Source organism: Gymnoscopelus braueri (assembly GCF_963280865.1).
Source record: "Gymnoscopelus braueri genome assembly, chromosome: 19".
NCBI classification, from domain to species: Eukaryota; Metazoa; Chordata; class Actinopteri; order Myctophiformes; family Myctophidae; genus Gymnoscopelus; species Gymnoscopelus braueri.
In genome coordinates, this window is record NC_137621.1 from 14,737,528 (window position 1) to 14,756,445 (window position 18,918).

The following is an 18,918-nucleotide window of genomic DNA, read 5'->3' on the forward strand; positions in this document are numbered from 1 at the left end:
GACAAGGCTGAGATTTGGACACTGTGACCTAGCAGGGGGACTGGCTCACATTGGGAAACACAAGACTGGACTGTGTGAATGTGGAACAGAAGAAACTGTACACAGCATGTGCTCACAGAATGCTCCAAATAATAAACAGAGAGGAATGCGCTGTTTGCAGCAGTGCTTGATGCTGGACTCGCATCTCTGACTATGAGGGAATCTTCTCAAACCTGAGGAACACCAAAGTGCAGTGGTGAAAGGTGTGATGGATTTGATCTTTGCGCAGTACCTAACACAAACAGTGGGAGGCAGCAATATACCGACTGGCGTCTAGTCTGCTGGAAAGAAGAAGAAGTTGGTCCCACGTGATTGTTCCACTGTCTCAGTACGTGTTGTGTTTTAGCCTCTATGGTTTTAGCATTTCTAACATTTATGTTTAGAAAACAAATTAGTTCCTCTCGGACTGACTGAATAATCAGTGAAATGGACGACCGTGAACTAGACCTGACAGAGGAACAGAAAGCCACGAAAGCAAAATATCCTCCAATCAACAAGAAATACGAATGTGAGCTCATTTACTAGCATATGATGTAATCTGTAGTAAGAAGGTGTTGCTTTTAGGATGCGCTTCTGTCTGTCTGCCCGCCCGTCTGTCTGTCCGTGATGAAGGCTCCTAAAACTATCTATCTATCTGTCTATCTGTCTGTCTGTCTGTCTGTCTGTCTGTCTGTCTGTCTGTCTGTCTGTCTGTCTGTCTGTCTGTCTATCTATCTATCTATCTATCTATCTATCTATCTATCTATCTATCTATCTATCTATCTATCTATCTATCTATCTATCTATCTATCTATCTGTCTGTCTGTCTGTCTGTCTGTCTGTCTGTCTGTCTGTCTGTCTGTCTGTCTGTCTGTCTGTCTGTCTGTCTGTCTGTCTGTCTGTCTGTCTGTCTGTCTGTCTGTCTGTCTGTCTGTCTGTCTGTCTGTCTGTCTGTCTGTCTGTGATGAAGGCTTTATTTTATTGAATACTTTATTTAGAAGTTTGCAGAGAAAAAAGCACATGGAAGTACAGTTTACAATTACAAGGTCAACTAAATAGGATTGAAAAAGCCCAGAAAAGCCGCAATGGCTTGTTTCAAATTAGCCTCGCATAGCCGGTCCCAGGCTAGTTTCAAATGGGGTCCTCACTTACCTAATTCATGGAGAATTGAGTACCATAGGCTCCTAAATCTATCTATCTTATCTATCTTATCTATCTTATCATCTATCTATCTGTCTGTCTGTCTGTCTGTCTGTCTGTCTGTCTGTCTGTCTGTCCATGATGAAGGCTCCTAAATCTATCTATCTATTGATTGATTGATTGAATATTTTATTAGGCAAAAAATGTAAAACAGCGCAGTTACATTTAAAATACTTTGTCTAACAGGTCCGTTCATAAAAGTCCTTGCGGACTTGTTTCCAATGAGGGCCTTGGTATTCAATTCATAGGCGCCCACATCCATATCTGTCTATCTGTCTATCTGTCTATCTGTCTATCTGTCTATCTGTCTATCTGTCTATCTGTCTATCTGTCTGTCTGTCTGTCTGTCTGTCTGTCTGTCTGTCTGTGATAAAGGCTCCTAAAATCTATCTGTCTGTCTGTTCGTGATGAAGGCTCCTAAATCTGTCTGTCTCTGTCTGTGATGATGAAGGCTCCTAAATCTATCTATTTATCTCCATCAAAATATACGCTATGTAGAATGTCCATTTCAGAATCATTCATTATTTCATATAGTGCAGGGTAACACACACACACACACACACACACACACACACACACACACACACACACACACACACACACACACACACACACACACACACACACACACACACACACACACACACACACACACACACACACACACACACATACACACACACACACACACATAGGCCTATTTATCGTAATGCATTAGTTGATTTCTCATTTTTGTTAATAATATATAGGCTATCTGCAAAGTACCTACTATCTAACTAAAGCTATCAAATACATGTAGTGGAGTACAAGGTTATTATGATTATGCATGCACTTCATGGTATCACAACACCTCCAAGGCCTTAAAAACAAGGCTCCAAACATCCCAAAACAAACGAGTAAGGCTACTTTTTGGCCTCAATCACAAAACCCATCTAACCCCTGCTCATTTTGCTAGGATTGGATGGCATCCGAATCGGGTGCGAGGACAGTGTACAGCAACTTGCTATGGGCCTGGTCTTCAAGATACACCACAACATTGGGATCCCCCTGTCAAAATACTTCCAAAATGTTAATGAAGTCCACGATCATAACACCAGAGGCAGCTCCACAAATCATGTTCAACCCAGATTTGGCTCAACAAAGGGAATGAACTCGTTCTCATGCTATTGATCAAAAATGTGGAATGCCCTACCAAAAGGATTAAAGGAGTGTAAAACCCTACTACCCTACTGTTGTTCTCATGTCTTACTAAATAAAGTACATCAATCAATCAAGATGACCTCACAAGATGGCGCCACCTGTCCATTGAGTTCAATGGACAGGGTGGTGCCATCTTGTGAGGTCGACCGCTGCTACAACACAGTGTTACGTCACAATCGCTTTCTTATATAAAAGTAGCATGAAAAATGGAAATACTCAAGTAAACAAGTACCTATTGCTTTTGCCATCTTTTCAGATTTGGATCACACAGCTGATGTACAGTGAGTATAGTAATTCAAAGCAAATGCAGCAGCCGTCAAATTTGCTTTCTTTTGCATCATCATTGTTATGCCTTTTGTTTTGTGTTGTAAGAATCCATTCGTGGGGGAATTCTCTGGAGGAGGCGTTTGAACAGTGTGCAATGGGCATGTTTGGCTACATGACCGACACAGAGACGGTGGAACCCCTCGATACGGTAGAAGTTGAGTCAGAGGGTGAGACCTGGATGGTGTTTCACACACAGAAAAACCCTCAGTGTTAATTTAACTTCGAAGACTGTACAAATAGAACGGGTCCATTTGGTTCCATTTGTGCACTCAGTTTATTCAACACCATATTTTACTGTGCACAAACAAATCCAATACCTAAAAGACATAGTGTCACATTTCAACATTGAAAAAAAGGTTTATTCACGGGGTCCAAAATATTATTTTAAAATATATATTTTTGGCCTTTTTGTTGGTATATTTAGGTGAATGTAAGACATTTATATTGTTTGAGGGACAGTTTACACATCACACCTGTTTTCATGTTATACCATCACCTTTTATTTTGTTATTAGAATGTTACTGATACTGATTTCCTCTCTATTTCTCCTTACCAGGCCACGACATGGAATCTCTTCTTTTCCACTTCTTAGATGATTGGCTGTTCAAATTTTGCGCAGATCTTTTCTTCGTTCCCAGGGTAATTGTGACTTCAAGAATGTCTGTCTAATGCTTATTGCTTAATCCGTCATACGATGGTGTCGCTCCCTGAAAATAGCAGGTCTACATGTGATGCGATGTGAGCTTGTAGAAGGGATGTGACAATATGTAGACTCAATGACCGACTTATTTAGTTAGTGTTATGTCATTTGTTTAACTTCTTATTTTAATGGCCTATTCAAAAATGTTCTGAAAACGTTAGTTTTACAAAATAGGCAATTAAAAGTGTTCAAAATAATAAAAAAAGTACTGTTTTCAAAATGGGAGAGGGTAAGAGTGAATCTGAATGCCTGGTTGTGTGCACGCTGAAGGAGTTGCAACTGCATTGCAAAATATGCAGCGTAAATGTCCTTAGACCGGCAGCATTTTTTAAATTAGTTAAAAAACTGTTGTTTGTGTCATGACTACATCCACACAGAACGTGAATATTAAGCGTAATAAAAGCGGCGCAATTTCTATTCAGAACAAGGTCAATTTTACACAAACCATCAGCCTTTATGAATGAGGCATCAACTATATGAATAGTTTTTATGCTCAATCGTTTATTGATTTGTCATGCCCCCGGTGCGTAAAGATCTTAGTTTGGATGTCTATGTCAGCGGGGAAAAAATTAAACTGACTATGTGCAAGCACTGTGCAATAGTCATGGCTTATGGTAGAGGCAATACTTCTAATATGATGACCCATTTATGAAGACAGACATCAGCCCAGAGTGTCCAATGACAGCACAAGGAGGAGGAGAGGTCGGGTAGGAACGAGCTTCTCCCCACAGAGTCTCCATACAGATTCAGAGATCAGACCAAGCAAACTCTATAATAGGTCAAACATTGGGGGTTTATAGTGAAACATTTGCAGCCCTGCAGTGGAGGAGCCCTCTAGCTAATGACTGTGTTCAGTCTAGCCAATGACTGAACACAGTAATTCATTTGTAACAAATGAATTATAACTTTATGAACAGACATGACAGGAATTGTCAAGTAAACACATGTTTACTTTAAATAAAGCCTCTCATACTGTGTTGTCATATGTGAAAGGCTTGGATGCAAATTCTGAACATGATGTCTGGCAGTTCATTGCAAAAACAAAACAAAACAAAAAGTCAGTGGACTTGTCGGTATATACCTTGACTAGCAAAATACTGAGTCGTTCACATCCCTAGCTGTGGTAGATGGGCTATTTCTGGCATGCAAACCATCATATAACAAAGCATAAATCAGACCTCAGGACAGCACTGCAGTGAGGTGCAGAATTCATTTTCAAACAGTAACTTGTATGTAGTGACTGACATGATGTACCATAACGTGTTACTGATTATTATTGCTTTTACATCATTCCTCCATTATGACAATTTCTTCTATTCTTGTGTGATTTACGGAATATAGCAAGTAATTAGATAATGTCTGTCTTGTAGGAGGTGAAGGTTGTTCACCTTGACAGGACGCGCTTCAGGATTCGTTCTATTGGGTAAGTTACTGGCAGGGTGACATTGACAAAAAAGTATTATTTATTTTTTTACCTTTTGAGAAATAATCATTAATAATGTAGATATGATGACACAACAGGTAGAGTCATTCATTGTTCATTTCACATAGCTAAACCTGTCTAATAAGTTCAGAACATCCCTAGGCAAGACACTTAGCAAACCCTAATCGCTCCCGCTGAGTGCTCATCATTACCATTTGAACAGCCAACAGCTGGATGAAGCTGAAACTGAACCCCCCCCCCCCCCACGTGACTGTTGTTTTTATGTTTTAAGTGTTCTTCACTATGGACCCCCTGTGTGTGACTTGAATAAAGATTGAATTGAAATTGAATGATAACAAAGGTCTGCCTTTTTCTCATCTCATCATTGACTGTGATCAGGCTGATGACAATGGTGTCGCCACCAACACTCTTATAGAGTTTGAGCTGTTTGTGGTGTCTCAAACTCACATTATCTTTTTTGTCTGACCTTTCCTTCCTAAAGGTGGGGTGAAGAATTCAATCTGGTCAAGCATCCACAGGTATGCTAGTGGTGGAGATGCATTACATGTTAACCACTTTTGACCCAAGGTCCCTATTTGGGCATGGGCATGTTATCATAGGTAAAAATGTTCAAAAATAGCAAAGAATGCCGATCTACAAGCTCCAATGGGATGCGTTGTGATCTTGTAGATTGGCTATTTTACCTATTTTTGAATTTACGGTATTTTAGCTTGTTACCAATTAATAACACCAACACAGGCCAGGTCATTGAGTGGTTGCTTGCCTGTCTCCCGCTATCCTGGCCATGAATAACTAAGTATTATTAATAAAGCAAAGCAATGTAAAACTATTGTAACTGCTGAAAACTATTGTCTTTCTGTTGTGTATATGTGACTATAATATTTCATGCTTTTGACAAATTTGTACACCAGAGGGCACTGAAAATACAGTGAAACGCATTTCCAGACACCTAAAATAAAAGACCTTGAGCCATACATCTCAACTATGCACATCTCTTAAGTTAACCTTGCTATTAAAAGCGTGGAGACCACACACATCTCACAATTAAAAGGAGGTTGTTGGATAAAACAAGTAAAACTAGAATGCAAGTCTGCACGGCAGCGCACGCTACAAATGTGTTACTGCAGTGTTTCGAGCAACCATGTCTTATGAAGGGCAACGTGGCTCAAAATATGATAACACTACACTGCAGTAATACATCTGGTATAAGGGAGCAGTTTGCAGTCTTCAACTTAACCACTTGAAAACTAAATTCTTAGTAAAAACAGACCTGAGTTGGCAACTGTACTTGGACCACTTTTTTCCATTTAAACAAAATCTCTTCGCCAAAAATAGCCAATCTTGTGTTGTGAGCTTGTAGATCAGCTATTTTTTTGTTACCCCCAAAATATGGATGCTGGGATTCAAGTGGTTAATTAATTATTATTATTAACCACTTATTATTATCGCCATGATAAAAATCTGTTTTTTTTAGACAGTGACATCTTGGAGGCTTCCGTCTTTTTCACATTAACCCTCAATAGAATAATGCTATAAAATTGATATCAATCAAATAAATATCTATTTTCCAAAATGTTCAGGCATTCTGCTTATATGCATTTATCTTGCTGGTAAAAGTTCATATTAAAATGACACACATACTGGAAATGCGATAGAGATATATTGAAACAATTTGTTAAAATTCTGTTTTTTTGTCCTGTATTATCTTTCCAGGGAACTGAGGTGAAAGCTATCACATACTCAGCAATGCAGATTCATGATATAGAAAAACCTCAGATCTTTATGATTGTTGATATCTGAGGATGTAGTCAGCAGAAGAGGTTTGTGGTTGAATGGAAAGGATTACAAATGAATGGGAAAGGACTACAAATGGAAAAGGACTACACATGTTACCACCTTGCTGTGGGTGGTCACTTGATATAAAACACTGGAGATTTACTATCTGAAATGTTGTTGTTCATTAGTTGAAGATCAGTTATTTTTTGACAAGAAACACATATGACAAAGAATAAATTAGGTTGCAATTGTGATATATTTTTCAAGAGATGAGCCTTTATCTCTACATCACATTTTGATAAGACTTTATTCTTTATAAATAAATATATCAAAACAGCATTTTTCTATGACTGAATGGTTTCTGGGAGCCATGTCCAAGCTGGGACAATGAAAGCTTGAGCTCTATACTACTTTACACTCTATAGACCAGATCAGAATGCTTGAATGTTTCAGGTATTTCCAGGTAGAATGTCTATGGATGTTTTCACAATATAATAATAAAGTGTCCAGAACATTAGCTATGCCTAGTTTGTCAAACTGTGGATATTTAGAACAAATAAAAAGTGTCCTGTTCTTCCATAAATAAGGTCAATTAATAATACTGTTCCAATGCAATGCTCCTGGCGTTATCTACCCGGAAATACATGTTTGGTTGTGGTGATGTCATGATGATTTGGTCTATACTGAGCCTTTCAAAGCGTCGGATGCAGTGAGAAAAAGAATTAAAACAATTTCTGCGATAAACATAAGGTACTGTATTATGATGCCTGCTGCTATTTTGAAGAACCGACTGATGCTGTATTGTGGACTGCATTGCTCGTGCCAATGAAAACAGCAGCTTGTACTATAATTTTAGACCATACAGTATCCTGTATATTATTTTGCGGTGGATGAATGCCTCCCAGGATATGGTAGAACTAAATGGATGTACTTTAGTCTGAATACCAGACATCTTGAAAAAGATAAAACTACATAAAATCAAATGTGTCCCACACATACTGTATAATACAAATTAATGGGTTGTTTTGCTCGACATAATAGTATGTACTACTCTGTCTAAATCAGTTAGATTTACTAAACTAAAACCCATTCAGATAATGGCATAATCTTATGTAAAGAATAAAATGCAATGCATCCAGTGCCACATCCAGTGAGAAGGCAGCATCAGTGGAAAGGAGTTTCTTCTTTTCTGTTCATGGTATCCAATGACAACTTCCTCTACTACAGTCAGACAACACATTAAGGAGACGGAAAACTTCATTTTACTGAAGGAGTTTCAACTTTGGGGAGTTAGGATAAAAAAATATGAAATTTTGTGAAATACAAGTGTTTAACATTGCTGTAAGATGAAAAATCAACTGTCAACTTTAGCCTCTACGGCCTAGTGTACATTGTATATCATGTATAATGTATAGCTTCTTGCTTGTTTTTAGTAAATAGTTGTAAATAATTGAAAACCTTTCCACAGTTTTGCATCAATGTAATGCAGTGGTTCTCAAAGTCCTTGAGGGGCTTCCAGGGGGTCCCCAGTCCCACATAAATCATTGATAGTTAGAAACCAAATGAAATGGACCATTATGGGACTGTAACTCAGGGTTATGGGGGTCCGTGACCTAATTCCATGCCAAACTGGGGGTCCAAATAAAAAAGTTGAACGACTGCTAATGTAGCCTCGTTCCCAGCCTTTACTCTGCTAAGGCAGTGGTTCTCAACTTGTGGGTCGGGACCCTCCAGAACAGATGACAGTGAAGTGACAATTTAAGGACTTTTAAGATATTTTGAATACTTAAAAAAGACCATTACTCCATCAAAAGGATTCAACAAACTATAGGCTACAATAAATAGTCAAAGTAATATAAGAAAGAGGCATAAATTGTGAAAATAGCTTGTTTTCACAATATTTATCTGTGGAACCGAGTCAAATAGAATGTAATGCCTCAACTACTACAATTCCTTGTGCTTGTCAGAGTGGGGGGTCCCCATAGAGTTATATATATATATCCCCAGGGGGTCCCCAGTTCAAATATGATTCTTTTGGCGCCGGGTCGCTGACTGAAAAGGTTGAGAACCAGACCAAGACCAAACTCACTAGCCGACTACCTATTAACTCGCCGTTAGGTGGCGGTAGAGCCATCAGTGAAGTATGAAAAGGCGGATGTGCTCATATGAGTTCACTTCTTCACGCTAAGTTCAGAAGAAGACAGAGTTGCGCACATTGTGAAGATGGCGGACGTAGAGGGTGAGTGTGCTGGTCAGCGTCTCCTGCCTGCATATTTTACATTTAACCTAAATAACTTGTGTTATTCTGCGGATTGACGATGATAACATCTGTACTGCAAAGAGAGTTTTAATGCTGTGTTAAACTGAAGCAACGTGGAGTTGATTGAAACCTTGACGATTAGGATAGATGGGCTGTTTGAGTCGCAACTCGTGCTCCAATGCAAACTTGTCTTTTACAAGCTCACATTTTAAACATGAGCTGTTACATTACTTATATTATACACTTTACCAAAATACCATAACTATCCCCAAAGAAACTTTAAACATTTTCGTCCGTATGTCGGCCGGGGTTACATTCATTCATTTAGAATCCAGGTGCAACGTTATAAATCTCAGATAAATGGGTTTGTTGCAGAAGTTATTAAGTGCCTTGTTTGTCAGCTCCTTTTAAATTCCAGTTAATACGCATCATCGTCCTGTTGGTGCGCCAGTTTGGCCCAGTTTGGCCTGCATGCTGCATCCATGCGTGTTGGCTCTCAGCTAGCGCCTCATGCTAAACCACGTTTGGAACCTCACTCTCCACTACAGCTCCCGAGATGATGTCCCGCTGTCTCTGGTCCCGGCAGAGGTAGAGTCCGTCCAAATGCTGTGAAGATCACCTTTTTCACAACATCGTATCCAAAAAGTAAAGGTGGTCCGAGACGCCTGTATGTCTTTGACATTTCGCCGGAAAGTAAAATTTAACCGATGGGTTTGTAAAAACAGTTTAAATTGCTTATATCAGCCTGTGCCATGTTTTCCCATTCTACCCGGAACACCCCCCCCCCCCCCCCGACGGAAGCAGTACTGTACTGCTCCCGCTTTGGCTACAATGGGAAAACATGACACAGACTGACTAAATAAGCGATTAAAAGGTTTTTTTCAACCCAGTCGGTTAAATTTGACTTACCGGCGAAATGTCAAACATCTGTAGGTGTCTCGGACCACCTTTACATTTTGGATACGGTGTTGCGAAAGAGGTGCTCTTCACCGCATTTGGACGGACTCTACCTCTGCTTGGACCACAGACCTCTGTACATAATCTGCGAGCTGTCGTGGAGAGTGAGGTTTCAAACCGGGCTAGCCCCATGCTAACCACGTGTCGTCTGATCTGCCACGTGGGTTCCTTCAGAGACACCAACTATACATATAAAATGATCTGTTGAGTCAGACATTGGTGATTTTATGATCTGATTAGTCAGGTGTTTATCATTTGACCATTTAATGTGTGAAAATAACTTTTTTTTTAAAAATGTCTTTACCAGTGTCAGCCAAGAAACAGAAAAAGAGAAAGGATAAGAAAGTAGAAGATGATGAACTCGGGGTAAGGAACACACTTATTTATTAATGAGTAATGTAACTTAAGATTAAAATTGTCATAGTTTGAGCTCATGGTGTCACTGCAATGTAACGATAAATCACTAGCCCACTCTTTAAATGACACATGATATGTTACATGAGATGATCATTGAACATATTATTATACCACCTTAATACAATGGGTTGTTGACCCATTAAAACAAGGAAAGCATTTGTCATTTTAGATTTCTTTGGCTAATCCAAAAATGGCAGATATAAAAGCCTATAGAGTGCTATGAACTTGTAGATCTGCTATTATTTTTTAAATCTTTGAATATATATTTTTAAAGTGAACTTTTTAAAACTTTGCTTCTATGGGGTCCCGGGAACAAAATGTTGCTGGGGGCCCATAGCCAAATACATGGCCCTTTGGCATGAAAAAGTTTTGAGCACCATTGATACAGAAACGACACACTTTTTTCTGAAAACTGTTATAACTGTTTAGAAGACATTTGTAGACTCTGCCTCAGGTCTTAATGAGTTGTATCCATTTCTAACCAAATCACTCTGCATAAGATTATACAGTATACACACAAGCCACTGTATGGTAGCTTACCACCGTTTTTATATATTTATTTATTGTTTCAGGACATCCAGGAGAGTGAAGACTTCCTCATCAAACCAGAGTCTCGGGTGGCCAGTCTGGACACGTCTCAGTGGCCTCTGCTACTCAAAGTGAGTCGTGTAAACGGCCTTGTCACCATGTCTGCACCAGCTGAAGATTTATATTATACAAAATCCCACCTCACCTGATGTTAACATTAGAATGCAGACAAAGCTTGTCACTTAGCAATGAATGGTATTAAGATTATAATTAACTAATCTGTTTTAGGCTAGATTAAAGACGAGACTTTAATAGAAACAACATACTCTAAGTATGAAGGTTGAGCAAACGCAAAACCTATGGCGCAAATTAGTGTAGAAAGATGGACCTTTATTTATCCCTGTGGGGAAATGTAGCAGCGAAGGCAGTAAGACTGAAATGTAGGACAGGGGTGAGTAGAGGGAGAAAATAACTTTGCCCTAGCCATCTGCACTTGCTCTATATGGCTTAACATAATGTACATTTTATCAATATACGTGCGTGTGTTTATTTGCACACAGCAACAAAAGGCCTATTTTACTAAAACAAATCTCAAATCATTGACTTCAGTGTTACTGAAGCAATGACAATTGAATAAAACTTGGAAGTAAGCATGTGAAATGATGCAACAGTTTATCCATTCTATGAGTTGTGCTGAGCCTGGGCTCTGATGCCCCCCGGTGTCGTTCTGATATCGGGGGGTCTCTGGCTGCCCGGCCCTCGGTACCGACCCAGTGTTCTACTGGGCCGGCTGCCGAACCGGGCATGCTGGGATCTGGACCCAACGGTGAGCTTCAACCAAGACTTGAAATGCTGACCTGATCACATGCTTCTGGCAGAATGAAAATAGTATTTCATCAAACAGAAACTTGATTTAGAATACAACGGTAATATTTCCTTCTATAAGAATCAAAAGCAAGAAACGTAACCGGTTCCAATAAATATCCCTGTTCATTCACTACTGTAACTAAATGTGACCGGAGATGTAGACTGTTGGCTATGTTGAAGTTCTGTTAGAATTTATTAACGAAGCTGCTCTGTCTTAGAATTAATTAACTAAGCTGCTCTGTCTTGGGTCTACTATCTTTTATTTTCTTGCAGAACTTTGATAAACTAAACATCAGAACAGCTCACTACACCCCCCTACCTAATGGCTGTAACCCTCTCAAAAGGAACATCCAGGATTACGTCAGGTAAACACTGTTTTAAACTCTGCATATTTAGCTCTGCGTTTTTCGAGCAAGCCAAATGATTAGATGTATAGACTGCATTAGCACTCTGTGCAAAGATGACAAATATCTATCACCCACGTCTGATGGCTGCTGTGAAGTGTTGAGGGAAACTTTTGACATTTTTATTGGCTTATACCCCATTGAAATTGATTTATTTGATTATTTCTGACATGGCCAAAATATGGACGCCATTCGCCAAGGTGAACGCGATTATTGTCAAGTGTAGTTTTAAACAGTTAATGTGAATGTTTATCTGAACACCCTTCCAGGTCTGGTTTCATCAACTTGGACAAACCGGCCAATCCCTCGTCCCACGAGGTGGTTGCCTGGATTCGGCGAATCCTGCGTGTGGAGAAGACCGGTCATAGTGGAACCCTCGACCCCAAGGTCACCGGGTGTCTGATTGTGTGTGTGGACCGCGCCACGCGACTCGTCAAGTCCCAGCAGAGTGCTGGTAGGTTGGAGGGCCAGGGCACAGGTTTGATGGCCATTTGAAAACAAATGGGCATGGCTTTGGATCAGAGCTGCTTGATGATTTGTTGCCTTTAAATATCAGTATTTTCTTTTATGAAGATTGAAATGATGACGAGGAGGCAGTATGTCCCCCAGAATAGTGGGGGGCACAACGGCTGGGGTCAATTCTTGATTGTTGGGCCAAAGTTGTTTGAATTTCTTGGGTTAATACCTGTAACTATCTGTCTTTTGGTATGCAGATTGATAATCAGTCTTAATTAATATCAATAAGAGGCTCAAAGTGGAGAGGGGTTTTCAGTTTTACAACTAATAAAGACCCACTTCCTGTAAGAAAAAGAGAGAAGCAAAAATGACCCCAGCTGTGCTCTGCTGCCCCCTGTGGTCTTGACAGCTGTCTGTACAGTAAACGTCAGCCTACCTTACTACTCTCTCTGCTGTGTGTTGCAGGCAAAGAGTATGTGGGAATAGTTCGGCTGCACAATGCTATTGAAAATGAACACACTCTTGCTAGGGTAAGTGTATTTGTGTGTGGAATGAGGAAAATGTACTGTTTAATGGTGGTTAAAAAGAAGCATTTCACCCGAAATGTTTCCCAGTAATGACATAATGCTTGCTTCATGTAGAGATGACAATTTGCATGATTGAAAGCCTCACAGATGAATGCTGTTAAAATTGGTTTACAGTAACGAAGTCTGAAGTGCCTCTACTAACTCCTGAAACAAACTATTTGTGTTGAGCAGTTTAAATATGACCACTCAACCCTTTCCATGACCTCCTGCAGGGCCTGGAGACCTTGACAGGTGCTCTGTTCCAGCGACCGCCTCTCATTGCTGCTGTAAAGAGACAGCTGAGAGTCAGAACCATCTACGAAAGCAAACTGGTGGAGTACGACCCAGAGAGACGACTGGGTAAGACAGTCCCCCCACACACCGATGTCGGCTTTAGCACATTTGGTTCTGGAGAGATGACAACGTGTATGTTTGTTGTAGGCATCTTCTGGGTGAGCTGCGAGGCAGGGACCTACATCAGGACACTATGTGTCCACCTGGGTCTTCTCCTCGGGGTCGGAGGTCAGATGCAGGAGTTGAGGAGGGTCCGTTCAGGTGTTCTGGGTGAGAAGGTGAGAGTAACAGAATAACGCTTCATCAAAATCTGTCAAATCTCCCTGAACAATAAATGAACAGTTATTTCTGATATGATGATCTACACATAAAAAATAATAATCCATTGTTTCAAAATAAGCCAGCCAAATAATCATAGATGAGATACTTGCACACATCAGTGTAGTGTCACTGTACTCGCTGTACTGATGTCCAGTGCTTTTTAGCTCTACTGTGTCCAAAGTGTTGAGTTCAGTTCTGGGTCGCTCCCTGGTTCTGGTAATAAACCTTTGGGAAAGAATGTGGCTCTTGAGTGACCCCTGCTGTCGGTCTACCTCTGACTGCAGACTTCACACTGGCCTACAAGACATTACCACTTATGACATTTTTCAAAGATTTTCACAAGACAACAAAAATGGATAAAGCAAGGGCATGTATCGCAATGAGTTGAGCTTGTAGATAACATTATTTTGTATATGTACTCAATTGTAATGTTTAGACAGTGTTGAATTACTGCCTGTTCTTAGGTCAGTGAGATCTTGCCCCTTCATTTTAAATGCACAGATTTACCGTCGCAATGTATCATTGAACCAACGGCTGTGTGGAAACTAATAAATGCAAAGTTAGTCCCTTATAAGTTGGACCTGCTTTGTGGCTGCTGTAGGACAACATGGTGACGATGCACGACGTGTTGGACGCACAGTGGCAGTACGACCACAACAAAGACGAGTCGTACCTGAGGAGAGTCATCTATCCTCTGGAGAAACTCATGGTGTCCCACAAGAGACTAGTGATGAAAGACAGCGCTGTGAGTCCACACAGATCCTACCAGAACCTTGACTTCTCACTCTGCTTTCCCACTGTCTGTCTGTCTCTCCTACAGTCTCCCTCTCAGCTGTCCTGTCTGTCTCTGCTACGCTGTCCATCTCAGTGTAGGAGAGGGAGAGTAGGCGAGCCGTCTCCCTCTCTGGTGTCTCTGCTACACAATCTCCCTCAGTTTCTCGGTGTAGGAGTGAGACAGCTGAGAGGGAGACAGCTGTCCTACTGTCGCCCGCTCGGCTGTCCTACTGTCTGTCTCTCCTACGCTGTCTGCCTGTCCTACCTACACTGTCCCCTCTAAGCTGTCTTGTGTCCCTCAGTAACTAAAGTGTTGTACAGACTAAGCCAAGTGATTAGATGTATAGACTGCATAAGCACTCTGTGCGGAGATGACAAATATCTATCACCCACGTCTGATGGCTTTTGTCTGTATCTATAGCAAGAAAGTTTTGGTTAGTCTACAGTTAGTTAAATAGTTTATCTTAAGGTAACTTAAGTGTGTGTGTGTGCATCAGGTGAATGCGATCTGCTACGGAGCCAAGATCATGTTACCAGGAGTCCTCCGCTATGAGGACGGCATCGAAATGAACCAGGACATCATCGTCATAACGACCAAAGGAGAGGCCATCTGTATAGGTGAGTTGCTGTGACTGTAAATGAACAGCAAAGTTATAATGAACCATGAAACCACATGATTAAAGTGTAGCTGACAGGAGCACTATGTTGCCGTGGTGACTAGCTAACTATCACCCCCAGCTGATGGTTTCTCAATGATTTAAAATTATAGAATTTCAGGCTAATTTAATTGGCCAACTTTATATATATATATGAGATTGAACCTGCTTCCATTCTCTTGCTCTCCTGTGTAGGGGTCGCTCTGATGACCACAGCAGTCATCTCTACATGTGACCACGGGATCGTAGCCAAGATCAAGAGGGTCATCATGGAGAGAGACACATACCCTCGCAAGTGGGGTCTGGGACCCAAGGTACGTGTTCAGTACAACACTGGTACACACGCAAACGTGTTCAATGCAACACTGACACACGCACAGATTCAGTACAACACTGGTACAAGGCAAGTGAGAAATAAAAATAAAACCAAATGTCCAAGTGACTTAAACCTGCATCTCTAATGGACTGCAGGAGGAGTGCAGGAGGAGACTAGTGAAATAAGTCTGATTGTTTCTAAGTAAAATGGGAAATGACCGTACTTCTCAATACTTGATTTATTACCCCCGTAAACATTTTCTTAGTGAGGTCACTAGTTTCAAGTCTTCAATACTCATAATGACAATCATATTAATGATTAGCATTTTGTATGTTACGGTCCCATTTAGAGTAAAATGTATACGATAGAGCAGAGTATGCTTTAGGGCGTGGCTACCAGGGTTGATGTGATGATAAAGAGAACTGGTTTCGCGACTGTTCTGAAATAATGTGATGTCATGATTCTCTTGGCTATCTGATCAACCACTGATGATAAAGAAAGACTTAAAAATAAATCTAAGGATACTACCAGTGGCGTGGCAATCCATCTCGTTCAAATATGGCAAAGGTCAGATTAATTCTAGATGTCAGAAGTGTGCCACATGAAGTCATTTTTTTTTTTGCGTTGGCTTTTCAAAAATGGCAGATCTACAAGCTCACAGTGTCAATTTGTGCTGCGAGCTTGTACATCTGCTATTTTTTTTTTTTTTTTTTTTTTTTTTAATTAAGTGTTTGACTTTTTGTTTATTTTGAACTGATTTAGAAGGCATTTGTAGAATCGGTACACACGCGTTTTCAGTACGGTAGTGTTTTGATACCTTGTTCTGCTACGTGTTTATGATTGTCTTTGGTTATATTGTTTATAGGATGGTTGGTTTGTTATACAGTGCTTTTGTTTTATTGTTTTTGTGTCTGCAGGCCAGTCAGAAGAAGCAGATGATTAAATCAGGTCTGCTGGACAAACATGGAAAACCAAATGGCCAAACTCCATCAGATTGGAAGGAAGGATATGTAGACTACAGGTACTACTGCTACACCCTAAATACTCTGGGCCTGACACAATTATTACATTATCGCCTGATAGCAGGTATTTGAGATCATTCACAATTATTTCTCATAATCATCACAATCGTTAACATTGTTCTGTTGAATGGCAAAAAGAGCTGATTTGCAAGCTTGTAGATCTGCTATTTTTGCGGTCTGTTCGGCCTCAGAATAGGGCTGCTCGGGTTCATGTGATTAAGCTTTGCTCTGACTCAGAAGTCTGAACTGTACATCCAATCCCAAGTGATGGATGCAGACAGTTTATCCCTTGGTGGTCTCTTGAGTGTGTTGGTCTGCGACAGCAGATCTCTGACCACAGCTGTAGTCTGGTCCTGCCAGCAGCCATGGCAAGCCACTCACCTGAGGACCGATTATTGGTTTAATTTCTGTCTGAGAGATGAATCCATGTTTGGGTGTTTCAATGTCTGGGCTCTTATTGATGACGTTTGTTTTCACAGCGTTGCTGCAATAAAGAAAGAGGCCGAGGAGTCGAGCGCCGTGCCGGGAAAGGTACGACACATCCATTACACAAGTTCAAACCACTGGTACTGCTGGACATCTTGTCCTTGTAGTGTTCTGTGCTACCAGGACCGCTAGTACTGTTGGTTTTCTATCCTACCAGGACCTCTAGTTGGTACCACTGCTGGTTTACTATCCAACCAGGGTTGATGTGATGATGATGAGAATTGGTTTCGCGACTGTTCTGAAATCTTGTGATGTCATGATTCTCTTGGCTATCTGATCAACCACTGATTTTTAAAGATTTGTTCGAATAAATTAAATGATGTCATTCTTTCGGGGACTGGGTTGGACCTACCAGACCTACCTGGTGAATGTAGTTAAAACGTTAAGACAAACAACCCCGCAGTACTAGTGATTCATGAGGACCAGGGGCGATTACAGCACTGTACCAGTCTTACACACATGACAGACCAATGCTGAAGGTTGACTTGATCTGTAGAATAAACAAAACGCTTTTGTTTTTTCAGAGGAAGAGAGAAACGAGTGACAGTGACGGGGAGGGTGGAGCCACCACCCCTTCTACACCCACTACGCCTTCTGCTGAGGATGTGAAGAAGGAAAAGAAAAAGAAGAAAAAAGAGAAGAAACAGAAGATTGAGGAGGAGGCAGCGGCAGGAGTTGCAGAGGAGGCTGCAGGAGCAGAGGAGACTGAGGTGGGTTGAGCTGTCAAGATTTCAATAGTATTAATCGGTATCATTAAGGTTGTATTTAATTGGCTTGACTACACACGCTTTAAATATTAAGACAGAACACATGCACACAAATATACATGCAAGCACCTCACCATCCTATCAAGACCACTAGTTGGTACTACTGCTGGTTTACTAATATCCAACCAGGGTTGATGTGATGATAATGAGAATTGGTTTCGCGACTGTTCTGAAATAATGTGATGTCATGATTCTCTTGGCTATCTGATCAACCCCTGATTTAAAAGAGAACTCTGCCTGCACACTTCTCGTAACACACACTACACCCACTTAAAATATTAAGACAACATATGCACACAAATGTACATGCAAGCACCTCAGATCTTACTTGGACCACAAGTTACTACTGCTGGTTTACTAATCAACCAGGATTGATGTGATGATGATAATCACAAATGTACATAGGTACTAGAGATTATGTCTCTGTACGACTGGAAAGAGATTGTGGGGTAAAAAAAAATGAATCTATTCTTTACCTCCTTCAAGGTGGGAGAGAGTGTTAAGAAGAAGAAGAAAAAGAAGAAACCGAAAGAGACGGATGGAGAAACGGAGTGAACAAAGCTTGTTGCTACCAGAGCATCATGGACAGTCAACTGCCCCTGGTCAGAACGGGCCAATCTCTGCTCCGCTACTGATGGACAGGTTCTGCAACCAATGAGTTGCAGAATAACAAATGAACGTGAATGTGGGATTTACCGCCACAAGACCACGGCCACTAACCCCACCCCAATGGATCGGAGGAGGATGAGCAGTGTGACGTGAGATGGTATAACGATATAACAGATGGTTTATGTTTGTCTTTTTTTTTTATCGATCAGATATATTGTACAATGGCGATATGCTTGGTTTATGTTTGTTTTGTAATTTGAACATTAAAACCAGATTCATTGTTTTCTTAAGTGTGTTGTGCTCAAGTGGGTTCATTGTGATGCTGTACACCTCACTCAGAAAAACCTCCAGTCGGACCACAGACCAGCCAAGAGTAAACGGGGCGGCCCTCATAGCTGCAATAGGGAATTATTTTAATAAGGGAAAACATCATTTTGACCAATCATTATGGTATTGTATGTTGATACAGTATAACTAGCACATAGCTGGAAATATATTGGGTTTCTATTTATTTCTGATATGTTTAGTATCTACACATTCAGGGCCAACTCTT

At 40.6% G+C, this 18,918-nt stretch overlaps 2 protein-coding genes across 4 annotated transcripts; both read left to right on the forward strand.

The window, feature by feature from the left end:
• Positions 1-357: 357 nt before the first annotated feature.
• LOC308075028 (protein archease-like) lies at positions 358-7,182 on the forward strand. 3 transcript variants are annotated; one of them, XM_080414613.1, is made up of 8 exons: positions 358-547; positions 2,675-2,699; positions 2,791-2,912; positions 3,302-3,384; positions 4,816-4,868; positions 5,371-5,407; positions 6,603-6,720; positions 6,758-7,182. In XM_080414613.1, exons 1-7 carry the CDS (start codon positions 466-468, stop codon positions 6,687-6,689), a joined length of 489 nt encoding a protein of 162 aa, XP_080270739.1. In that variant the 5' UTR covers positions 358-465; the 3' UTR covers positions 6,690-6,720; positions 6,758-7,182. The 3 variants fall into 3 exon arrangements, with proteins under 3 accessions (XP_080270739.1, XP_080270738.1, XP_080270740.1); XM_080414612.1 differs by having other exon boundaries at positions 6,603-7,182; XM_080414614.1 differs by having other exon boundaries at positions 427-547; positions 2,675-2,703; positions 6,603-7,182.
• A 1,684-nt stretch (positions 7,183-8,866) lies between these two features.
• Positions 8,867-18,655, forward strand: dkc1 (dyskeratosis congenita 1, dyskerin). Its single transcript, XM_080413572.1, has 15 exons — positions 8,867-8,904; positions 10,190-10,248; positions 10,872-10,958; positions 11,968-12,059; positions 12,368-12,552; positions 13,020-13,084; positions 13,354-13,480; positions 13,562-13,692; positions 14,337-14,480; positions 15,007-15,127; positions 15,361-15,479; positions 16,399-16,502; positions 16,983-17,034; positions 17,514-17,699; positions 18,243-18,655. The coding sequence occupies exons 1-15, from the start codon at positions 8,889-8,891 to the stop codon at positions 18,309-18,311; spliced, it is 1,557 nt and encodes a 518-aa protein (XP_080269698.1). The 5' UTR covers positions 8,867-8,888; the 3' UTR covers positions 18,312-18,655.
• Positions 18,656-18,918: the final 263 nt, after the last annotated feature.